The sequence below is a fragment of the Rhinichthys klamathensis genome, unplaced genomic scaffold (genome assembly GCF_029890125.1).
Source record: "Rhinichthys klamathensis goyatoka isolate OS25496 unplaced genomic scaffold, OSU_Roscu_1.1 h1tg000403l_1, whole genome shotgun sequence".
NCBI lineage: Eukaryota > Metazoa > Chordata > Actinopteri > Cypriniformes > Leuciscidae > Rhinichthys > Rhinichthys klamathensis.
The window spans coordinates 136,930-155,438 of record NW_026606904.1 but is presented as its reverse complement, the minus strand read 5'-3'; the positions used below and the strand labels follow the sequence as shown (position 1 = coordinate 155,438).

Here is an 18,509-nt window from a genome sequence, read left to right as displayed (position 1 = left end):
ACGTGCAATCTCAAAGTAAGATTGGAATGCACCTAAAAGAAACTGGTTACTTGCATCCATGCATTTAAGAAAATATAATTTCACAAGCACAAGAATATAAAAATTATTATGTGATAATGAATATCTTTGATTATTGATTTTTATAAAGGAAGTATATAACCATTCAAAATGATATATGATTATATATGTATTTGAAGAGGCAAGGGATTTTGACCAACCCTTCAAAACCATACCACTAGGTTAACAGTATACTACTGTCTACACTGCACTGTCATTTACTATTTACTGTATATACTACACTACATGTCTATACTGTACTTTTTTTGCACTTCAGGTTAGACACTAACTGCATTGAATTGTCTCTGTACTTGTACTCTGCACATTGACAAAAAAGATAAATCTAATCTAATGTAATCTATAGGTGTCTTGACACCTCCCTTATCAATATTCACTGTGTAGGCAACTGACTGAATATGTATCATTACGAAATTCTAAACCATAAGTAATAAAACCACATGAAATTTCTGTCAAAGTATGTCTACTTGAAGTGTCTACTGTGTGTTTTGATAATAAATATTCAATCATTTGGTTATTAATAAATATTTATTTAAACAATAAACACAAACAAAAACAATCCTTCAGCTAAATTATTTAAAAAAAATATTATTACCCCTAGTGGATAAATGAACTTCGTCCCTAAGAAACATTTGAGGCTTGTTAAATACAATTTGAGGGTGATGCACGATACCCCCTGCATTCCCAAGACAAAGGTAGCCATGACACTGTTCACCCATTTACGGGACTTGTCAACTTTCCCCGTAAGACCCGATCTCCAGCAACGTCTCTGGGTGATGTCAGACAGCACGATGGACATCTGAGGGTAATGCCGATGAAGATGTTGCAGATCTCTTTCTGCATCCCAAGTCGTTGTCAGCAGGACATCCGGGGCTGCTTTTCCTCTAAGAGAACGTTAAAAGAGAGGAAGGAGTCTGTGCCATCGAAGTCCACACAGCCAAAACTAGTGTACCTTGGCCCCTATGGTCTCTCGGGCCCTCTCTTCCCCATGACGAATGTAGCTGTAGAAGAAACAAAAATAACTGGATCTGTTAATAGCATAAAGCAATCACAATCAAAACACTGTTTTGTCAGTATCAGTAAACAGATTTTAACACACACGACACAAGTAACTTGTCTCAGGCCATTGATTTCTTTCCATCCAAACAAAAAAGAAAAAAATGTCTATGCAGATATACAATAAAACACAAATTAATTGATTTTTATCTGTTCATTGAAATAATAACATGACAATATAGGTATTACACAAGGTTCATTTATCATTTTATTCTCTCTTACAGTCAATGTGTTGCTTTCCATATTTTATACTATATTTCTAAATTATACATGATTTACCTTTGTTGTCAGCCATGGTGTTAGCTTAAGTGCTTAAGTGCAGTTTGTATTTGAACCTATGAGGAAAGAAAAATGAAAAGGGCAACCATTAGTTATAGATGTTATTGGCCATCTATTATTTACATGTTATTTAACAGGCCAAAACAGAAGCTTTTGTACAAAGCGATTTACTGAATAATTTTTTTATGACTAATTCGTCCATTTCTCTTGCGATAGATCTTTTATTGTCTCTGTATAGATAACAGTTAACGCCGTTTTGTGGTTATATTCGGCGACCATTAACAATATACAACATCATGTGCATAAAGCAATCGTGTTAATTATATGCCCAGCAAGCATGCTATCTTTACCAATGCCTAATTTGACCGTGCAAATTATATTTAAAATATTCACTTCCTGGGCGGTTAAATAAATATGACTCATTTAACTTACATTCGACTTAGCATTAACCTAATATGGCGTACTGACGTTAATTTTTTAAATAAATAAATATTAAGCAAAATGACAAAATAATTAATCAGAATACTTACCAAAAGTTGCTCCAGGTCGCGCTTCGCCGTCTCTGCGAGATTAACGTTAGGTGATTCAGATTTGTCTTGGCACAGCTACTAGAAGATTTACAACTGTCAGTCAGTTTGCTCACGTGACATCTACGTCGTCAAGCTCAGTTTGAGCCTGCGCAGAACGCTTGGCTATCAGGAAGTGAGTGCTCATATCGGGCTTCAAGTCTCTCCGTTGAAATCAACGGGGTCGCTGTGTCCATTTCTTTTACTGTCTATGGTCCATGGGCGTCGGAACCATTGTATAAGGGTGGGACAAGACCCACCGACTTTTTAAGACCAATGATATTGGACCCACTCACTTTTATATAATGTCTGTTCGCTTGTCAGAACGCCGTCAGTCTAATCCATTCCACTTGAGGAATGCCCTAATAAATTAAACTCCATTTCCGCTGATATCGCTACATTATATTTCTCAACGAGCCGCAACTCACGAAAATAACCGGCCGTTGTACCCTTCCAGTCAAATATTGCGTTGCAAACATCAATAACAGCTTTAAAGGGATAGTTCGGCCAAAAATTATATTTAAACCATGCATTACTCACCCTCAAGCCGTTCGAGATGCATATGTCAATCTTGTTTCAGACGAACACATTTTCAGTTATTTTAGAAAATGTCTTAGACCCTTCAGTGGATATAATGTGAAGCAATGGGGTCCACCTCCTTCAAGTCCCAAAATGTGCATATATCCTTCACAGAAGTAATCCATCCGGCTCCGGGGGGATAAACGAAGGCCTTATGAGGGTAATCCGTGCGGTTTTGTTGTAAAAATATACATATTTAAAACTTTATAAATAAAAATATCTGACTGAACGTGCGTCGATCGTTGCCGGAAGTCAGATATTTTCATTTATAAAGTTTTAAATATGTATATTTTTACGACAAAACCGCACGGATTACCCTCATAAGGCCTTCGTTTATCCCCCTGGAGCCGGATGGATTACTTCTGTGAAGGATATATGCACATTTTGGGACTTGAAGGAGGTGGACCCCATTGCTTCACATTATATCCACTGAAGGGTCTAAGACATTTTCTAAAATAACTGAAAATGTGTTCGTCTGAAACAAGATTGACATATGCATCTCGAACGGCTTGAGGGTGAGTAATGCATGGTTTAATTATCATTTTTGGCCGAACTATCCCTTTAAGTTATCAATGCTGACAAATGACCATGGTGTCAGCGGGATAATCCATGGATAGCTGTCCATTTAATGACGTGAAGTCGAATTTAGTTTACTTGTTTAATTAAAAGGCACCTGAATACATGAAATGGCATTTACTCCAGTAACATTTTTATGAGGGAGGACCCACCCACTTTTTTTTTGCTTCCGACGCCAATGCTATGGTCTACTGTCAGTTGGAGGGGCGTGATTACGGATGTTAAGCAGAAACCCAAACCGTCAAACCTACGTCATCAGGGAAGGTCCTCCAGCGCAGAGGGGAGGGGACATTTCAGATTTTGATTAAAGATTACGAAGCCAAAAAAAATGTTTGTGTGGATTGACTTGCATGGATGAATTGTTCACCACAAACCGATCAATTTAGGCAAACAAAGTAAGTATGGTCAATTTTGAATTCATGGGGACTTTAATGTCAGTACAGTTAACCACCGCATATATTAGTACATATTTCTGATGATCTGAAGTATGACTATGATCAGAACTCACTGTACTGTAAATATGAAGAAATTACTTAAAAACAGTAAAAACCTAAACAGTAAAACCCACCCCCCCCCCCACACTCATTGTGTAAGGGATAATGTATAACGAGGCGGTTGTTATAGCGAACCCCGACGGGCTGATCAGGAGCCCGACGTGAAGCGGAGGTCTTGAATCAGCCTTAAGGGTTTGTATTCACTATAACAACCGCCTCGCTCTACATTATCCCGTTTATTACATGGCTACCTACCAAATAAATCAATAATTGATTTGACACAAAATACTGATTTAAAAACGAGTTTATTGATTTAAAAACGATTGTTTTGCTTCCGCTAAAGAAAATAGTCCATTCTGTCTCTACGTTTAGAATCCATGGCAACGCTCTGTTTTTCATGGCAACGGTGTGTTATACTTAGCAGCGTCTGTTATCAAGAAATAACAGACCACATTCTACAGTAGAATTCAACCAAGCTATGTAATAAACATATTTAAGTCATATTGAAAGTTATTTTTCATATAGATCTATCTTTATTACCATAACAATAATAAAACATTCAGTAGATGATTAAGGGGTCGGCTATCGCGATTGTCTCTCTTTTTTTTCTTATCAGTGCAAAAGAGACTCAAATAACTGTCGATTTTTGTGATACAGGCAAGTGTTATACATCATTCAAAACTGTTAAAGGGGTCATGACATGTTTTTTTGTATTGTTTTATTATGTTCCCTTATGTGCAATTATAGTATTACTATAGTTTTTTGTACAACAAAACTTTAAAAATGTAGTGATTTATGACCTTTCCCCACCCTGTTTCTCCCCCTCTGATTCAAACAGTCTGTTTTGGAGGTGTTTCCCCTTTAAGAGTTCAGTGTTAACGCCCATTTGGACCAAAACTCGGGTCTTAGGAGGCTACCGTTAATAATTTATGCATAAGCAGCACTGACGTTAGCCAATCATAACAATGTTATTTACATTAGGATATTTTATATTAATTTTATGGTTTTTGTATGGCAGCCATTGCTGACAGTCATTTGACCTTTTTTTCACAGTGAAGGTGTTTGATCATAATAATTCAGTAAATAACTGTAAAATAACAGTGTTTTTTCTGTAAAACATTTAAGGCCAAAGTTTGGAAAAGTTTTTTGCACTCAATTTAAATTAGGATATTTTACTTTATTTTTATGGTTTTTGTTTGGCAGCCGTAGCTGCCAGTCATTTGACCCTTTTTTTTTACGTTTTTGTTTTTTACAGTGTAAAATAATGTGACCGGTCTTCGTTTAGCTCTGCGTTGTGTTGGTGGATGAACGAGACCGGGCAACAGGAATGACTCAGACCAAACAAATAAAAATATCTGACTGAACGTGCGTCGATCGTTGCCGGAAGTCAGATATTTTCATTTATAAAGTTTTAAATATGTATATTTTTACGACAAAACCGCACGGATTACCCTCATAAGGCCTTCGTTTATCCCCCTGGAGCCGGATGGATTACTTCTGTGAAGGATATATGCACATTTTGGGACTTGAAGGAGGTGGACCCCATTGCTTCACATTATATCCACTGAAGGGTCTAAGACATTTTCTAAAATAACTGAAAATGTGTTCGTCTGAAACAAGATTGACATATGCATCTCGAACGGCTTGAGGGTGAGTAATGCATGGTTTAATTATCATTTTTGGCCGAACTATCCCTTTAAGTTATCAATGCTGACAAATGACCATGGTGTCAGCGGGATAATCCATGGATAGCTGTCCATTTAATGACGTGAAGTCGAATTTAGTTTACTTGTTTAATTAAAAGGCACCTGAATACATGAAATGGCATTTACTCCAGTAACATTTTTATGAGGGAGGACCCACCCACTTTTTTTTTGCTTCCGACGCCAATGCTATGGTCTACTGTCAGTTGGAGGGGCGTGATTACGGATGTTAAGCAGAAACCCAAACCGTCAAACCTACGTCATCAGGGAAGGTCCTCCAGCGCAGAGGGGAGGGGACATTTCAGATTTTGATTAAAGATTACGAAGCCAAAAAAAATGTTTGTGTGGATTGACTTGCATGGATGAATTGTTCACCACAAACCGATCAATTTAGGCAAACAAAGTAAGTATGGTCAATTTTGAATTCATGGGGACTTTAATGTCAGTACAGTTAACCACCGCATATATTAGTACATATTTCTGATGATCTGAAGTATGACTATGATCAGAACTCACTGTACTGTAAATATGAAGAAATTACTTAAAAACAGTAAAAACCTAAACAGTAAAACCCACCCCCCCCCCCACACTCATTGTGTAAGGGATAATGTATAACGAGGCGGTTGTTATAGCGAACCCCGACGGGCTGATCAGGAGCCCGACGTGAAGCGGAGGTCTTGAATCAGCCTTAAGGGTTTGTATTCACTATAACAACCGCCTCGCTCTACATTATCCCGTTTATTACATGGCTACCTACCAAATAAATCAATAATTGATTTGACACAAAATACTGATTTAAAAACGAGTTTATTGATTTAAAAACGATTGTTTTGCTTCCGCTAAAGAAAATAGTCCATTCTGTCTCTACGTTTAGAATCCATGGCAACGCTCTGTTTTTCATGGCAACGGTGTGTTATACTTAGCAGCGTCTGTTATCAAGAAATAACAGACCACATTCTACAGTAGAATTCAACCAAGCTATGTAATAAACATATTTAAGTCATATTGAAAGTTATTTTTCATATAGATCTATCTTTATTACCATAACAATAATAAAACATTCAGTAGATGATTAAGGGGTCGGCTATCGCGATTGTCTCTCTTTTTTTTCTTATCAGTGCAAAAGAGACTCAAATAACTGTCGATTTTTGTGATACAGGCAAGTGTTATACATCATTCAAAACTGTTAAAGGGGTCATGACATGTTTTTTTGTATTGTTTTATTATGTTCCCTTATGTGCAATTATAGTATTACTATAGTTTTTTGTACAACAAAACTTTAAAAATGTAGTGATTTATGACCTTTCCCCACCCTGTTTCTCCCCCTCTGATTCAAACAGTCTGTTTTGGAGGTGTTTCCCCTTTAAGAGTTCAGTGTTAACGCCCATTTGGACCAAAACTCGGGTCTTAGGAGGCTACCGTTAATAATTTATGCATAAGCAGCACTGACGTTAGCCAATCATAACAATGTTATTTACATTAGGATATTTTATATTAATTTTATGGTTTTTGTATGGCAGCCATTGCTGACAGTCATTTGACCTTTTTTTCACAGTGAAGGTGTTTGATCATAATAATTCAGTAAATAACTGTAAAATAACAGTGTTTTTTCTGTAAAACATTTAAGGCCAAAGTTTGGAAAAGTTTTTTGCACTCAATTTAAATTAGGATATTTTACTTTATTTTTATGGTTTTTGTTTGGCAGCCGTAGCTGCCAGTCATTTGACCCTTTTTTTTTACGTTTTTGTTTTTTACAGTGTAAAATAATGTGACCGGTCTTCGTTTAGCTCTGCGTTGTGTTGGTGGATGAACGAGACCGGGCAACAGGAATGACTCAGACCAGATTTTATTCTGCATGAATAAAAGGATAAATCAGTACAGGCTCGAGTCTGTGGCCTTCTCTCACAGTTCAGCCTCTCTTCAGTCGCATTTACCGCGAACTCAAACACATTTTACACTTTTGACATCCTTATAAACATGTATTTCAGTTTCTCATATACTCAAATCGTGTTTGTTCAACAGATTTTTAATAAAAAAAATAAAAGATTTTACAAATTCAAAACAATATTAACAGAAGCATGAAAGAGAATATACCTGCATGAATAAATGGATAAATCAGTACAAGCTCGAGTCTGTGGCCTTCTCTCACAGTTCAGCCTGTCAGTGAAAGGCATTATTTTAGCCAACAGAGCTTGCACACTCATGCTTAATGAATTCTCTCCGAAAATACATTTATAACTCATCACATCATTCACACAAACTTCATACATGTTTCAATAAGATTAAAGTGCATTTCAAAACAAAATTACATATTGTATTACAATAAACAAAACTCATTTCAAACTTTTTAGACGGAGCATTAACACAACTCACCTCTCTTCAGTCGCATTTACCGCGAACTGAAGGAGAGCAACCGGAACCGGAACATGAGTCTTAAAGGAACCACGCACCGCATTTAACAATGCTGCAAAATGACCACGTAACCATAGAAATATGACATCTCAATTAATAGAGATCAAAATTAGAAGAATAAATTCCAAAATACAAAATAATGAAAGAAATTATAACAAAAGGGAGATATTTTGAGTGAAATTAATAAATAAATATCACACCCGTTACAATAACATCTGCATTTTTATTTTACAGATATTATTTGAAAACCTTTTCATAAATGGTTCTACAAAGAACCTAATAAAGTGACATGAAGAACTGTTATAGGTTCTTTACAGAACCTTTGAGAAGGGTTCTTTGCAGTACTGAAAAAGGTTCTTTATGGCACTAAGAAAAAATAGGTTCTTCAAGGAACCTTTCAGTGAAAGGTTCTTTGGGGAACCAAAAAAGGTTCTTCTATGGCATCGCTGTGAAACCCCCTTTTTGGTTCTTCCTGGCACCTTTATTTTTAAGAGTGTAGGACCCCTCAGCCATATTCGCCACATTGCAAGATCTGTCAGTGGACATAAGAGTTCTGCCATTGGGATATCAAGGCCCTTCCTCCTTAGGATTTTAAGAAGTGCAGACAGCGCTGTTTGTGGTATGTTGAATTCTGCAGCCCACTCTGCAAGCCCACGTGAATCATCATCATCATTATAATCTTCCAAGTCAGAACATTCATCTCCATGCAAATCACAGTCACTTTCACAACCAGGCATATCACCTGGCACCCAGTTTTCAGAATCCAAATCATCAAATGAGGAAATGTTAAAATCATAAAAAGAATCTGAGGAATTTTGATCTTCTAAATCATTTGACTCAAAACAGTTCTGATCACACGCATCGTAGAAAGTGTCTGTGGAATCTTCGCTTTCAGGATGCTCTAACAAATCATCCAGTGGGTATTCCTTTTCAGAATCGTGTCCCGACAAATCATCAATCATAGACTCCTTTTCAAGGAGACGCAAATGTTCCTCCACTTTCGCTGATATTTTCCTTCTTTTAGTTCTTTCTGAACACTCCATTTATTCTATAAAAAAAAAGAAAAAAAAGCATTTTAGTTTTTAGTTATGATTACAGGGGATCGGGAATGACAAACTCTCAGGGGTTCCCAAACTTTTCCATTCCAGGACCCACCTAGACAAGAATAATCTATCTCAAGACCCACCAAAATAATTTTAAGCATGAATGTGGGGTGGGGTGGGAGGCGTTAGATCTCTTTAGAGCAGTTTTTTCCTTATAGTATGAAAGACATTTAAGTTTAATTGCAATACAAACTTATGGTACATTATCAAATAAATGTAGAATTAAAATAGCAGCTTAATGGCTGTTGAAATAAAGTGAAGAATGAGTAGTTCTTGTCTGCTGCCTCAACTAATTTACCCAGACATGGCAGAACAAATCTAAAGAAATGAAAGATTAATATAACAACAAATAATTTTCATTTTCAAAATTATTTTATTTGACAGTAGGCCCATGACCTAGAATTTCAATACTAATATTTATGCTGCAAGTGTTGTTAAACTCATCACGTTGTTCAGCGCAGAAAACACTTTCGTCTTCGTGTGTGTACATGTGAAATACGTTTTACATAAATACTTTCCTTTCATGTTAGGTAGCAAAATGCATGCGAGGGAATGCAAACAACGCACTCTTACTAAGACCATATCTCTGAAATACAACAGCGGAACAGACGACAGATTAATGCGTTTCTCAAAAGGATCGTATGCCTAGTAGATCTCTACAAGGTCTCTACAATCAACTTAAGCCTAGTTCACACTACAGGATTTTAAGCCCGATTTAAGCCCGATTTGCAAATCGTTGAGCTCGCCGACAGGTCATGGTGTTATCGCGTGCAAATCGTGGGGGATTAGCGGACGATGAACGCTTGCCAATCTGTTAGTATGAAAGAGCCAACAACGCAGCGAAGACGCTCGCAGACGCGTCGCCGAGCCCAGAAAAATATCTAGCATGCTAGATATCCAGAGCTGTCGCGCGACTCAACCTCAGTGATGTCATGAGCTCCAGCCAATCAGAGCAAGGCATGGTTTGAGGTCACCGGGTAAATCTTTTTTTTTTTTCTTATGAATTTTTTTCTCCGAGCAAATCATCGTGCGAACAGTTTGAAGCACTAGTTTCTGACTGACAACGTCAATATTCGCGTGTTGTGTTCTTCTTTTATTCGCTGGGTCTTGACGCACGTGCTGTTTTGCCTCATTTCCGGTTCGTCTTATCGTGTGATTTTTCGTGACAAAACATGGTTTGTAGACAAGATAGAATCGTTGGGTGACAGAGTCGTTGTCAGCTCGTGTAGTGCGTTACCCCCTGTTGCGGATCAATCACGTTGTGTCGTGTGGTGTGAACAGCTCAACAACTTGAACACTCCTGATTTCACAGAGAGCAAGTCATGTAGTGTGAACCGCACAGTTCAGCCCGACGTTTTAAAATCATGTAGTGTGAACTAGGCTTTAGCTCACGATGACTTTGGTAAACGTAGCCCAGACCTGAATCAGCCTTTCGTGACATTTGAATTATCCGGTGCAATGCGATATCATGCAGAATGCAGAACAGTGATTGGAGTAAACGATATGTGTGTGTGTGTGTGTGTGTGTGTGTGTGTGTGTGTGTGTGTGTGTGTGTGTGTCATTCATGAAACGTAAATTTTGCTGCAGCCAATAGTGACTGCGCGACCCACCTCTTCCCAATCTGCGACCCACAAATGGGTCTCAACCCACAGTTTGAAAACCACAGTACAATTGCAAGCACTCTCTGCTCGTTCGTGTTGTTTGAAGACGGTGAGAGAGTGCGCGCGCGCGGCCGGCTCTCTCTCTCGCTCTGCTCGTTCTTAACTTCTTATATGCGCCCAGCAGTAATTCACCGAACAAACAAGGCTTTGGGGGGACAAAAAATTGCGTTGGTGGCCTCGAAAAAATGCAGGAAAACCCCTGTATCAGTTGGCCTATAGCTTTCCCAGCCAGTACAGCCATGTGGGGCCCACATGGGTTTGACGTGGGCTATCTAACTGGGACCCAGCCAGTTTTGCTCCCGGTTTCCATGTAGGCCCCACATGGGTTTGCCCAGATGAAGTGAACACTGCTCAGTGTGCACACTACAGGCTGTTAAATGTAACACTGATCAGTGTTGGAGTTAATGAGATAATTAAGTGATTGAATAATATTGAGCATTATTGAAGACAACTAAAGCAGAATCACTGAAGGAGAAAATCTAAAATTGTAAGCCACCGTTATGGCGATCATTGTTTGCTTTAGTTGGGCTCTTGACCCTTATGTTATTAACTTTAGATTTTGTTTGGCTGTTGTTTCTGACTTATAACTGACAGATAAAAAAAAAAGAAAAAAAAAAGTGATGTAGAGGTGTTGGTTATATTATGCCAGTCATTATTTGAACCTTATGTTTAGTGATTTATGCTGTTGGGTTACAGCATAACTGAGATTCTGCATAAATATCCAGAATTTTAGATATAATATAAATGATTTCTTAAAAGTTGTTCTTAAAATAAATCTTTCTTTTAGGTACACCCAGACGTCAAGATTCAGTCAATGCATCTCAACAATGCTGACGAGCAGAATATTCAATTAGCCTTTCGCCGAGCCCCGCCCCCCTTAGTTACTGTTGCTACGTCCGTCAAACAAATGGTTAAGCACGACCAGCGCGACAGATTGCCATGACGGGAAGAGGTATACCTGTGCGTGTCAGTGACCTTTTTTGGATCAATACCTCCGCGATATCCTCCAGATCGAGGCAAAAGGGGTTACAGTATGCAGTGGAGGGATATTCAAACTATAAAAATATGCAATGAAGGAGACACGACTACTATCGAGGCTAACGTTAATGCTTACTGGTCTCAAGCGAAATCTGAGAAACCTGATCTGTAACGTTACCTCACATGCAACCAGCACAGCCTTGAAGATTTTATAAGCTGGTGCAGTGGCCAATTGTTTGGAGTTAGAAATATATAACTCACGTTGCATATTTAGTAATTTTGCCTCAGATACAGGATTATACATTCGCTTTAACAAGCAGGATGTGCATTAAGTTACCACGGCAACCGCTTGCGTGTCATGCTGAATGCGATTTTCATGTTTAAAAACTATAACGTAACTAAACGTGTTTAACTATACATAAGAGAAGGAAAGATGCAGATAATCATACATTATTTAAGGTTATTTCTATTCGTTACGATATTGATATATGAACTGAACTGATGTTGTCAAGTAAGCTTCATGCTTTCCCCGTTGTGAACCTGCACTCCTCTAAACTGTAACGTTAGCCCACAGGTTCTGCACTGCTAGTGACTGCTGCTCATTTCCCCGCGAAAATTTTATGTTAACAACAAACCTTTAGAAAACGTAATTCCTTTGTGGATCCTCTTGATCTGCTTTCTCCATGTTTCTTTGACTAATCTCAGTGTCTCAGTCTCACGCACGCTGCACGCGAGTTAACCATGTTCATCACATTTAACTGGGAGTGGGGCCGTCCACACTGTTTTATCCATTGTGTGCACCGCTCACGTTGTGTTTTCGGCTTTGGGAACGGAAAGAACACAACTCCTCCAGACAATCTCTCGGGGTGTCTGATTTACAAACGCCGTGGGCGCACCACTTCACCAAGATTCTCTTGCTTGGAGTCAATGTTTGACGGACTTGGTCACATAGTAACGGTTGCTATGATGTGTGATTGGACAATGGCCGTTTTGGGGGAGGGGCCGGCGAAAGGTCAATTAGGAAAAGTAAATTTCATAGACAATTCAGATCATAATTTATTCATACTGCAATGCATGATGGGAGCCAGTAATGAGTTGTGATTGGTGGCAACCACTGCAACATGCATTATTATTGTCACCATTGTTGAGATTCACAGGCTGATTATTGATGTGTGTTTCTAAATAAAATCATTTGAAAGTGTTTTGATCAGAACAATGTTTATGAAATATTTTGGATAAAAAAAAAAAAAACTGATTATCATATGCTGTAGAATCACAAAGTTGTTGCTAACAAGTTAAACCACGATATTGTTATGCGCATCTAATCAGTAAAGCCGGTTCTTTGATTAGTAGTATATCACGTTCACCTGCTTTCAGATGGAAGATATGATGCAGATATGAGTGTTAAATTAACACTCAAGAGTGTTGAAGTTAATGAGATAATTAAGTGATTAATTTAGTGATGATTTAGCATTATTGATGAACACCTGGTGTTAACAAGCAGAATCACTGAAGGAGAAAATCTAAAATTGTAAGCCACCGTTATGGCGATCAGTGTTTGCTTTAGTTGGGCTCTTGACACTTATACTTTCACTTTAAATTTTGTTTGTCTGCTGTTATTGATTTATAACAGTCAAATGAACAAAGAAAAGTGTGATCTGATAGTGTTGTTTATGTTTTGGCATAATCATGCTGTGATCTGAAAAATGAAACTTATTGAGATAGTTTAGTTAAACTCATTAGCAATAGTTCTGTGAATCTACAGCATATGATTATCTTTCAAATGAATTTATTTAGAAACACAGACATCAATAATCAGCCTGTGAATCTCAACAATGGTGACAATAATAATCCTTGTTGCCACCAATCACAACTCATTAATGGCTCCCATAATGCATTGCGGTATGAATAAATTATGATCTGAATTGTCTATGTAATTTACTTTTCCTAATTGAATATTCTGCTCGTCACCATTGTTGAGATGCATTGACTGAATCTTGAAGTTTGTGTGTGCCTATAAGAAAGACTTTTTTTTAAACAATTTTTAAGAAATCCTTTACATTACATTACATCTAAAATTCTGGATATTTATGCAGAATCACAGTTATGCTGTAACCAACAGCATAAATCACTAAACATAAAGATCAAATGATGATTGTCATAATACTACCGACATAATTAGATCACTTTTTTTCTTTGATCGTCTGGTAATTATAACTCAGATACAACAGCCAAACAAAATCTAAAGTTATTAATCTAAGGGTCAAGAGCCCAACTAAAGCAAACAATGATCGCCATAACGGTGGCTTACAATTTTAGATTTTCTCCTTCTTTAGATGCTCAATCATCACTCAATTAATCACTTAATTATCTCATTAACTTTAACACTCTTGAGTGTGGACTCATATACACTCCCAGGAGTGTTAATTTAACACTGGAGTTTTTGCTGTGTACAAAGAGCCGTAGTTCACTGACAAGCTGAGCCATATCGCACTAATATCGCGGATGTATCGTCAGCAATATTAATGCGATATGGCTCAGCTTGTCAGTGAACTACGGCTCTTTGTAGTAAATGCCGCTCCATTTGAAAGCAGGTGAAGGCAATTTTCTACTAATCAAGGAACCGGCTTTACTGACGAGATGCGCATAACAATATCGTGCGATATATCGCCCAGCCCTACTCTTAAAGGGTACCTATTATGGCATTTAAAATGTTCCTAATATTGTTCTTGGAGTCCCCAACAACAGTTTTACAAGCATGCAATGAAAAAAAAACACTTTTGTTGTCTTATAATATGCATTTATTTTTACCTGATTTGCTCACCGACTCCCATATGAATCGTTTAGCGAGTCATTTTTCCAAAACCCGCCTTTGCGTGACGCTAATCTGCGGTGATTGGTCAGATGACCTAGCCAGTTGTGATTGGTATTCTCTCTGGCTTCTACGAGTACGAGCGCAATGAGTGGGCGTATCTTATTCAAATAACTGGTACAAGTGACGTCATAAAGCTAGAGAAAATGCATCGTTCGTCTATCGATTCATATCAGCGACTCAGAGTCGACTCTTACTTTTGAGAGACAATAACTTTGTATACGGTGAACTTTCATGTTTAAAACTTTGCAGGATGTTTTCGTTCACTTAGATCTATGTTACACACTACATAAAGGGCAATTTTCAAAAATCCATAATAGGTACCCTTTAAGTAATGTTTTCCAGTCCACATTACTTGATACAGGAAGTTGAGTCAACAGACTGCATGTTGCATCAATTCATGTTTTGAAGTGTAATAAACTTGACACTATAAGTTGACTCAAATTAACTCAGTCAAAGCAACAAGATGACTTGACTTAGTTAAGTTGAGTCAACTAATTTTAACTAACTTTTTTTTACAGTGTATAACAAACAATAATGTGTTTATAATTAAATGTGTAACCTTTATGTGGAGGTTTAGAAGTCATACTTGGAAGTGTCTTTCCTCATTGCCAGTATGAGAGCAAGACGAGATCTGTATGTGCGGAAGGAGTCAGTCATGATACAAAGGTTAAACAACTTTTACTGTCCCTCTTGAGCAACAGGTGCAGATAAACGTTCAAGATACAGTTCCTGTGGGAATGAGGCATAATGTAAATGACAAAGACAATAGAGACTTTCAGCAACAAAATAGATGCACAATAAAGTGGAGTGAAATTATGAATTTCTGTCAGAGAACTTTCAGTGGCATTCTGTTAACTGATCACTACACAACAAAATCCCCAGTGTAAAATTAACACTGGGGATTTTGCTGTGTGTATTATATATATTGTATTTGATAGTGTATATATTTATTATTTTTTTCCCCTGAGAATCATTTAGTGCATAAGATTGATCATGTTCCTTTAATTTCTGTAAAACACCCTCATGTTGAACATGTTGAGTGCTTAGAAAGCCTCACCACACTATCTTGAATCATCAGCAGTGTTTATTATTTCTATAAAATGATCTGAGATGATGCTGATTCCCCTCGTCATAATTCTCAGGTAATTATTACTCTCATTAAAACCTTTGTATTTTCTTGTATTGAGCATTTTGTATTAACCGCATATACAAAGAAAATAATCCAAAAAGCAAAAATATTCCCAAGAGAAAGGGTAATTTTCTGTCTAGCTTTAAACGCTCTAGAGTCTAGACAATTCTGCAGAATAATTAGGTCAAGGTGTACAAAGTTGCACAAAACGATGATTGGTCAGATCAGAGGATTGCTGAGTCACAGTCTATTTATAAGAAGTGCTGTGAGGTTTTGAAAATTAATCATGTTTCTGTAGCTATGTAAGCTGTATTATAACACATTTTCCCAATTTATTTTTTGTTAATGTTTAAAGATAAGGCCCCAGCCCCGATTGACACTGTTTATATCATGATGACATATAAAATGATAATTCATAATCGTCTGGTGTATTTTTGCCTGTATCACAGTGCCCCCTTCCGTTCTTAAAACAAACAGCGACTCAGCGCGTCACGTGATTTACTGGAAGCCTTTGCTACAAGTGAAAGTAAAGTCATCTGTGTCGTTTTAAGCTCCCTTCTGAGGAAACTCATTTTGTATCGACTACCTTGTGTGCTTCTCGGTAAGTAGGCCTATAACTATTCAGCCATTTATTTTTGTTTAACTGTTCATATCTTAGATTAAAGTTAGTTATTTCGAATTGCAATACAAATACGACTCTATGCAGTTCTAATACTAACCGAAACTTGATATAAGGTATCATTTCTCTTTTCAAGTTGTTAAAAATTAGTGATAAAAGACTGTGTATCGATTTTTTTTATCGGATCACACCAGCATACGACCATTGCATATATATTGAATGGCGTAAAATAGCTGCCGTCGGACTATTAAGAAAATTCGTTGTTAGCCTAATATTCACTTATTTAACTTTATGTCCAGGGGAATATATTACAAAGGAAGTGATTCCTCCAGATGATGTTATGAAACTGAATTGAAATTACTGATAGGCTAATCATAATTTCGTATAAAATTAAATTTGTAGCCTATACAAAACTCAAAACCTATGGCAACATGAAACTAAATACTCCTGCAGCTTATGATCTCTTTCTGGGGTATTTAGTTTCATGTTGCCATAGGTTTTGAGTTTTGTATATGAATTTCATTGTTTTCAGGTCATTGCTTAATGAAACTGAAACAAACTAACAAATAAATAATATATATTATTGTTTTATATATTGAATTGTTTGTTACTTGACTTATTTGCTGTTATTGTTCAATTTAGACTGTTTTATGAATAAAAAGTGGTTTCATCTGTGGAAATGTCTTTGAGCAAAGAGATAAAGGACCTTCAGATGCTGGAAAAGGTGAGTGTGTCTCTGTTTCTTGAATATAAATGAAATAACATATTTTTACAATAATTTTTTTTGTTTTTTGTTTCAGAACACGGTGCTGCTGTTGATCGGTAAAACCGGATCCGGGAAAAGCGCCACAGGAAACACCCTCTTTAATGATCGAGTGTTTGAATCAGTAATGAGCTCTTCATCGGTGACCAGATTCTGTCAGACACACACTGGAGCTGTTAATAACAGGAGAGTGACAGTCATTGATACTCCAGACTTCATCTTCTCCACTCACACTGACTTTGATTCAGACTCAGAGCTGAAGAGAGCTCTTGAATTATGTTCAGCAGGAGCTCATGTGATCCTGCTTATTCTGCCTTTAAGCACTTTCACTGAGCAGGAGATGGATTTCTTTGGTTGGTTTGAGCAGAAGTTTGGTGCAGAAGCTCTCAGATTTACTCTAGTGCTCTTCACTCATGCAGGTCAGAAACACATGAGGACACTAGCAGAAATGATCAGGATGAATCCTCAATTATCTCCTTTTATTAACCGATGTGGTCAGAGATATCATGAGTTTAACATTAAAGCTCCAGCAAACAGTCGACAGGTGACTGAACTCATGCAGAAGATCGACACACTGATATCTGAGAACACAAACTCCTGCTACACACTAGACATGATGCAGGAGACTGAGAGGAGAAGAGAGGAGAGAGAGAGAGAAGAGAAGGAGAGGAGAGAGAGAGAACACAGAATGACATTAGAGAGAGTCAGAATAGAGACAGAGACACGAGTGAGGAGAGATATTGAACAAGAGAGACTGGAGAGAGAGAGAAGAGAAGGAGAGGAGAGAAAGAGAGAACACAGAATGACATTAGAGAGAGTCAGAATAGAGACAGAGACACGAGTGAGGAGAGATATTGAACAGGAGAGACTGGAGAAAGAGAGAGAGAGAGAACAACAGATAGCATCAGAGAGAGACAGAATAGAGACAGAGACACGATTGAGGAGAGAAAATGAAGCCAGGAAGAGTTTCAAACATCTGTTCTGTAAGCAGTTAAAGCTGAAATATTTCAGTATAATTATATTTTTTGCTGTAGTGTCAGGAGGTGTTTCGGTGTGGAGCAGAGACTTTTCACATGGATGTATGTTCATTAGGGGTTTCTTTACTGGAGGATCAGCATCAACTGCAGGAGTTTTCACTGGGATTCTCTGGAGATTGATGGTGAAGAGCTGGTTTATCCGTTCATCTTCTCATGAGCGTCCCAGCGCTGTTAGACAGATATTACTGAAGACAGCTGGTGTTGTGTGTGGTTTATCAGCTGGAGCCGTGATTGGTCACTTTATAGGAGGAAATGAACTTCCTGTTACAGTGTTAGCAGGATTAGCTGGAGCTGCTGGAGCTTTTACTGCAATACTGTGAAGATGCTGATGCTCTACATATCATCATCATTACGAGAGAGTCATTGAATCATTAATGCATACATTACATGTTATTTTGTTTAGTTGTTTAATGTAATAATTTTTTTCAGAATCATTAGAGAACCATGACCTCTATTTAAAAAAATAAAAAAATGCTCAAATTACATATACTCGTGCAGCTCTTTTTTGCACACAAATAGCTCTTAAATTAGTTTTTATGTTGCTTATTTTTGTTCATGGTATTTAGCTGCAACTATATTTTTTGCCAAAAAGACAGAATATCTA

The 18,509-nt window shown here is 37.5% G+C and overlaps 1 protein-coding gene and 1 long non-coding RNA gene across 2 annotated transcripts; one reads left to right on the top strand and one right to left on the bottom strand.

The window, feature by feature from the left end:
- Positions 1–1,000: 1,000 nt before the first annotated feature.
- On the bottom strand, positions 1,001–2,184 carry LOC130070356 (uncharacterized). Its single transcript, XR_008803870.1, has 3 exons — positions 1,941–2,184; positions 1,411–1,466; positions 1,001–1,076 (listed from the first exon to the last, which is right to left on the bottom strand). It is a non-coding gene; the product is annotated as an uncharacterized LOC130070356 (long non-coding RNA).
- Positions 2,185–15,995: 13,811 nt separating this feature from the next.
- LOC130070345 (GTPase IMAP family member 3-like) lies at positions 15,996–18,025 on the top strand. Its single transcript, XM_056234721.1, has 4 exons — positions 15,996–16,087; positions 16,768–16,829; positions 16,906–17,851; positions 17,961–18,025. The coding sequence occupies exons 2-4, from the start codon at positions 16,785–16,787 to the stop codon at positions 18,023–18,025; spliced, it is 1,056 nt and encodes a 351-aa protein (XP_056090696.1). The 5' UTR covers positions 15,996–16,087; positions 16,768–16,784.
- The last annotated feature ends 484 nt before the right edge of the window (positions 18,026–18,509 follow it).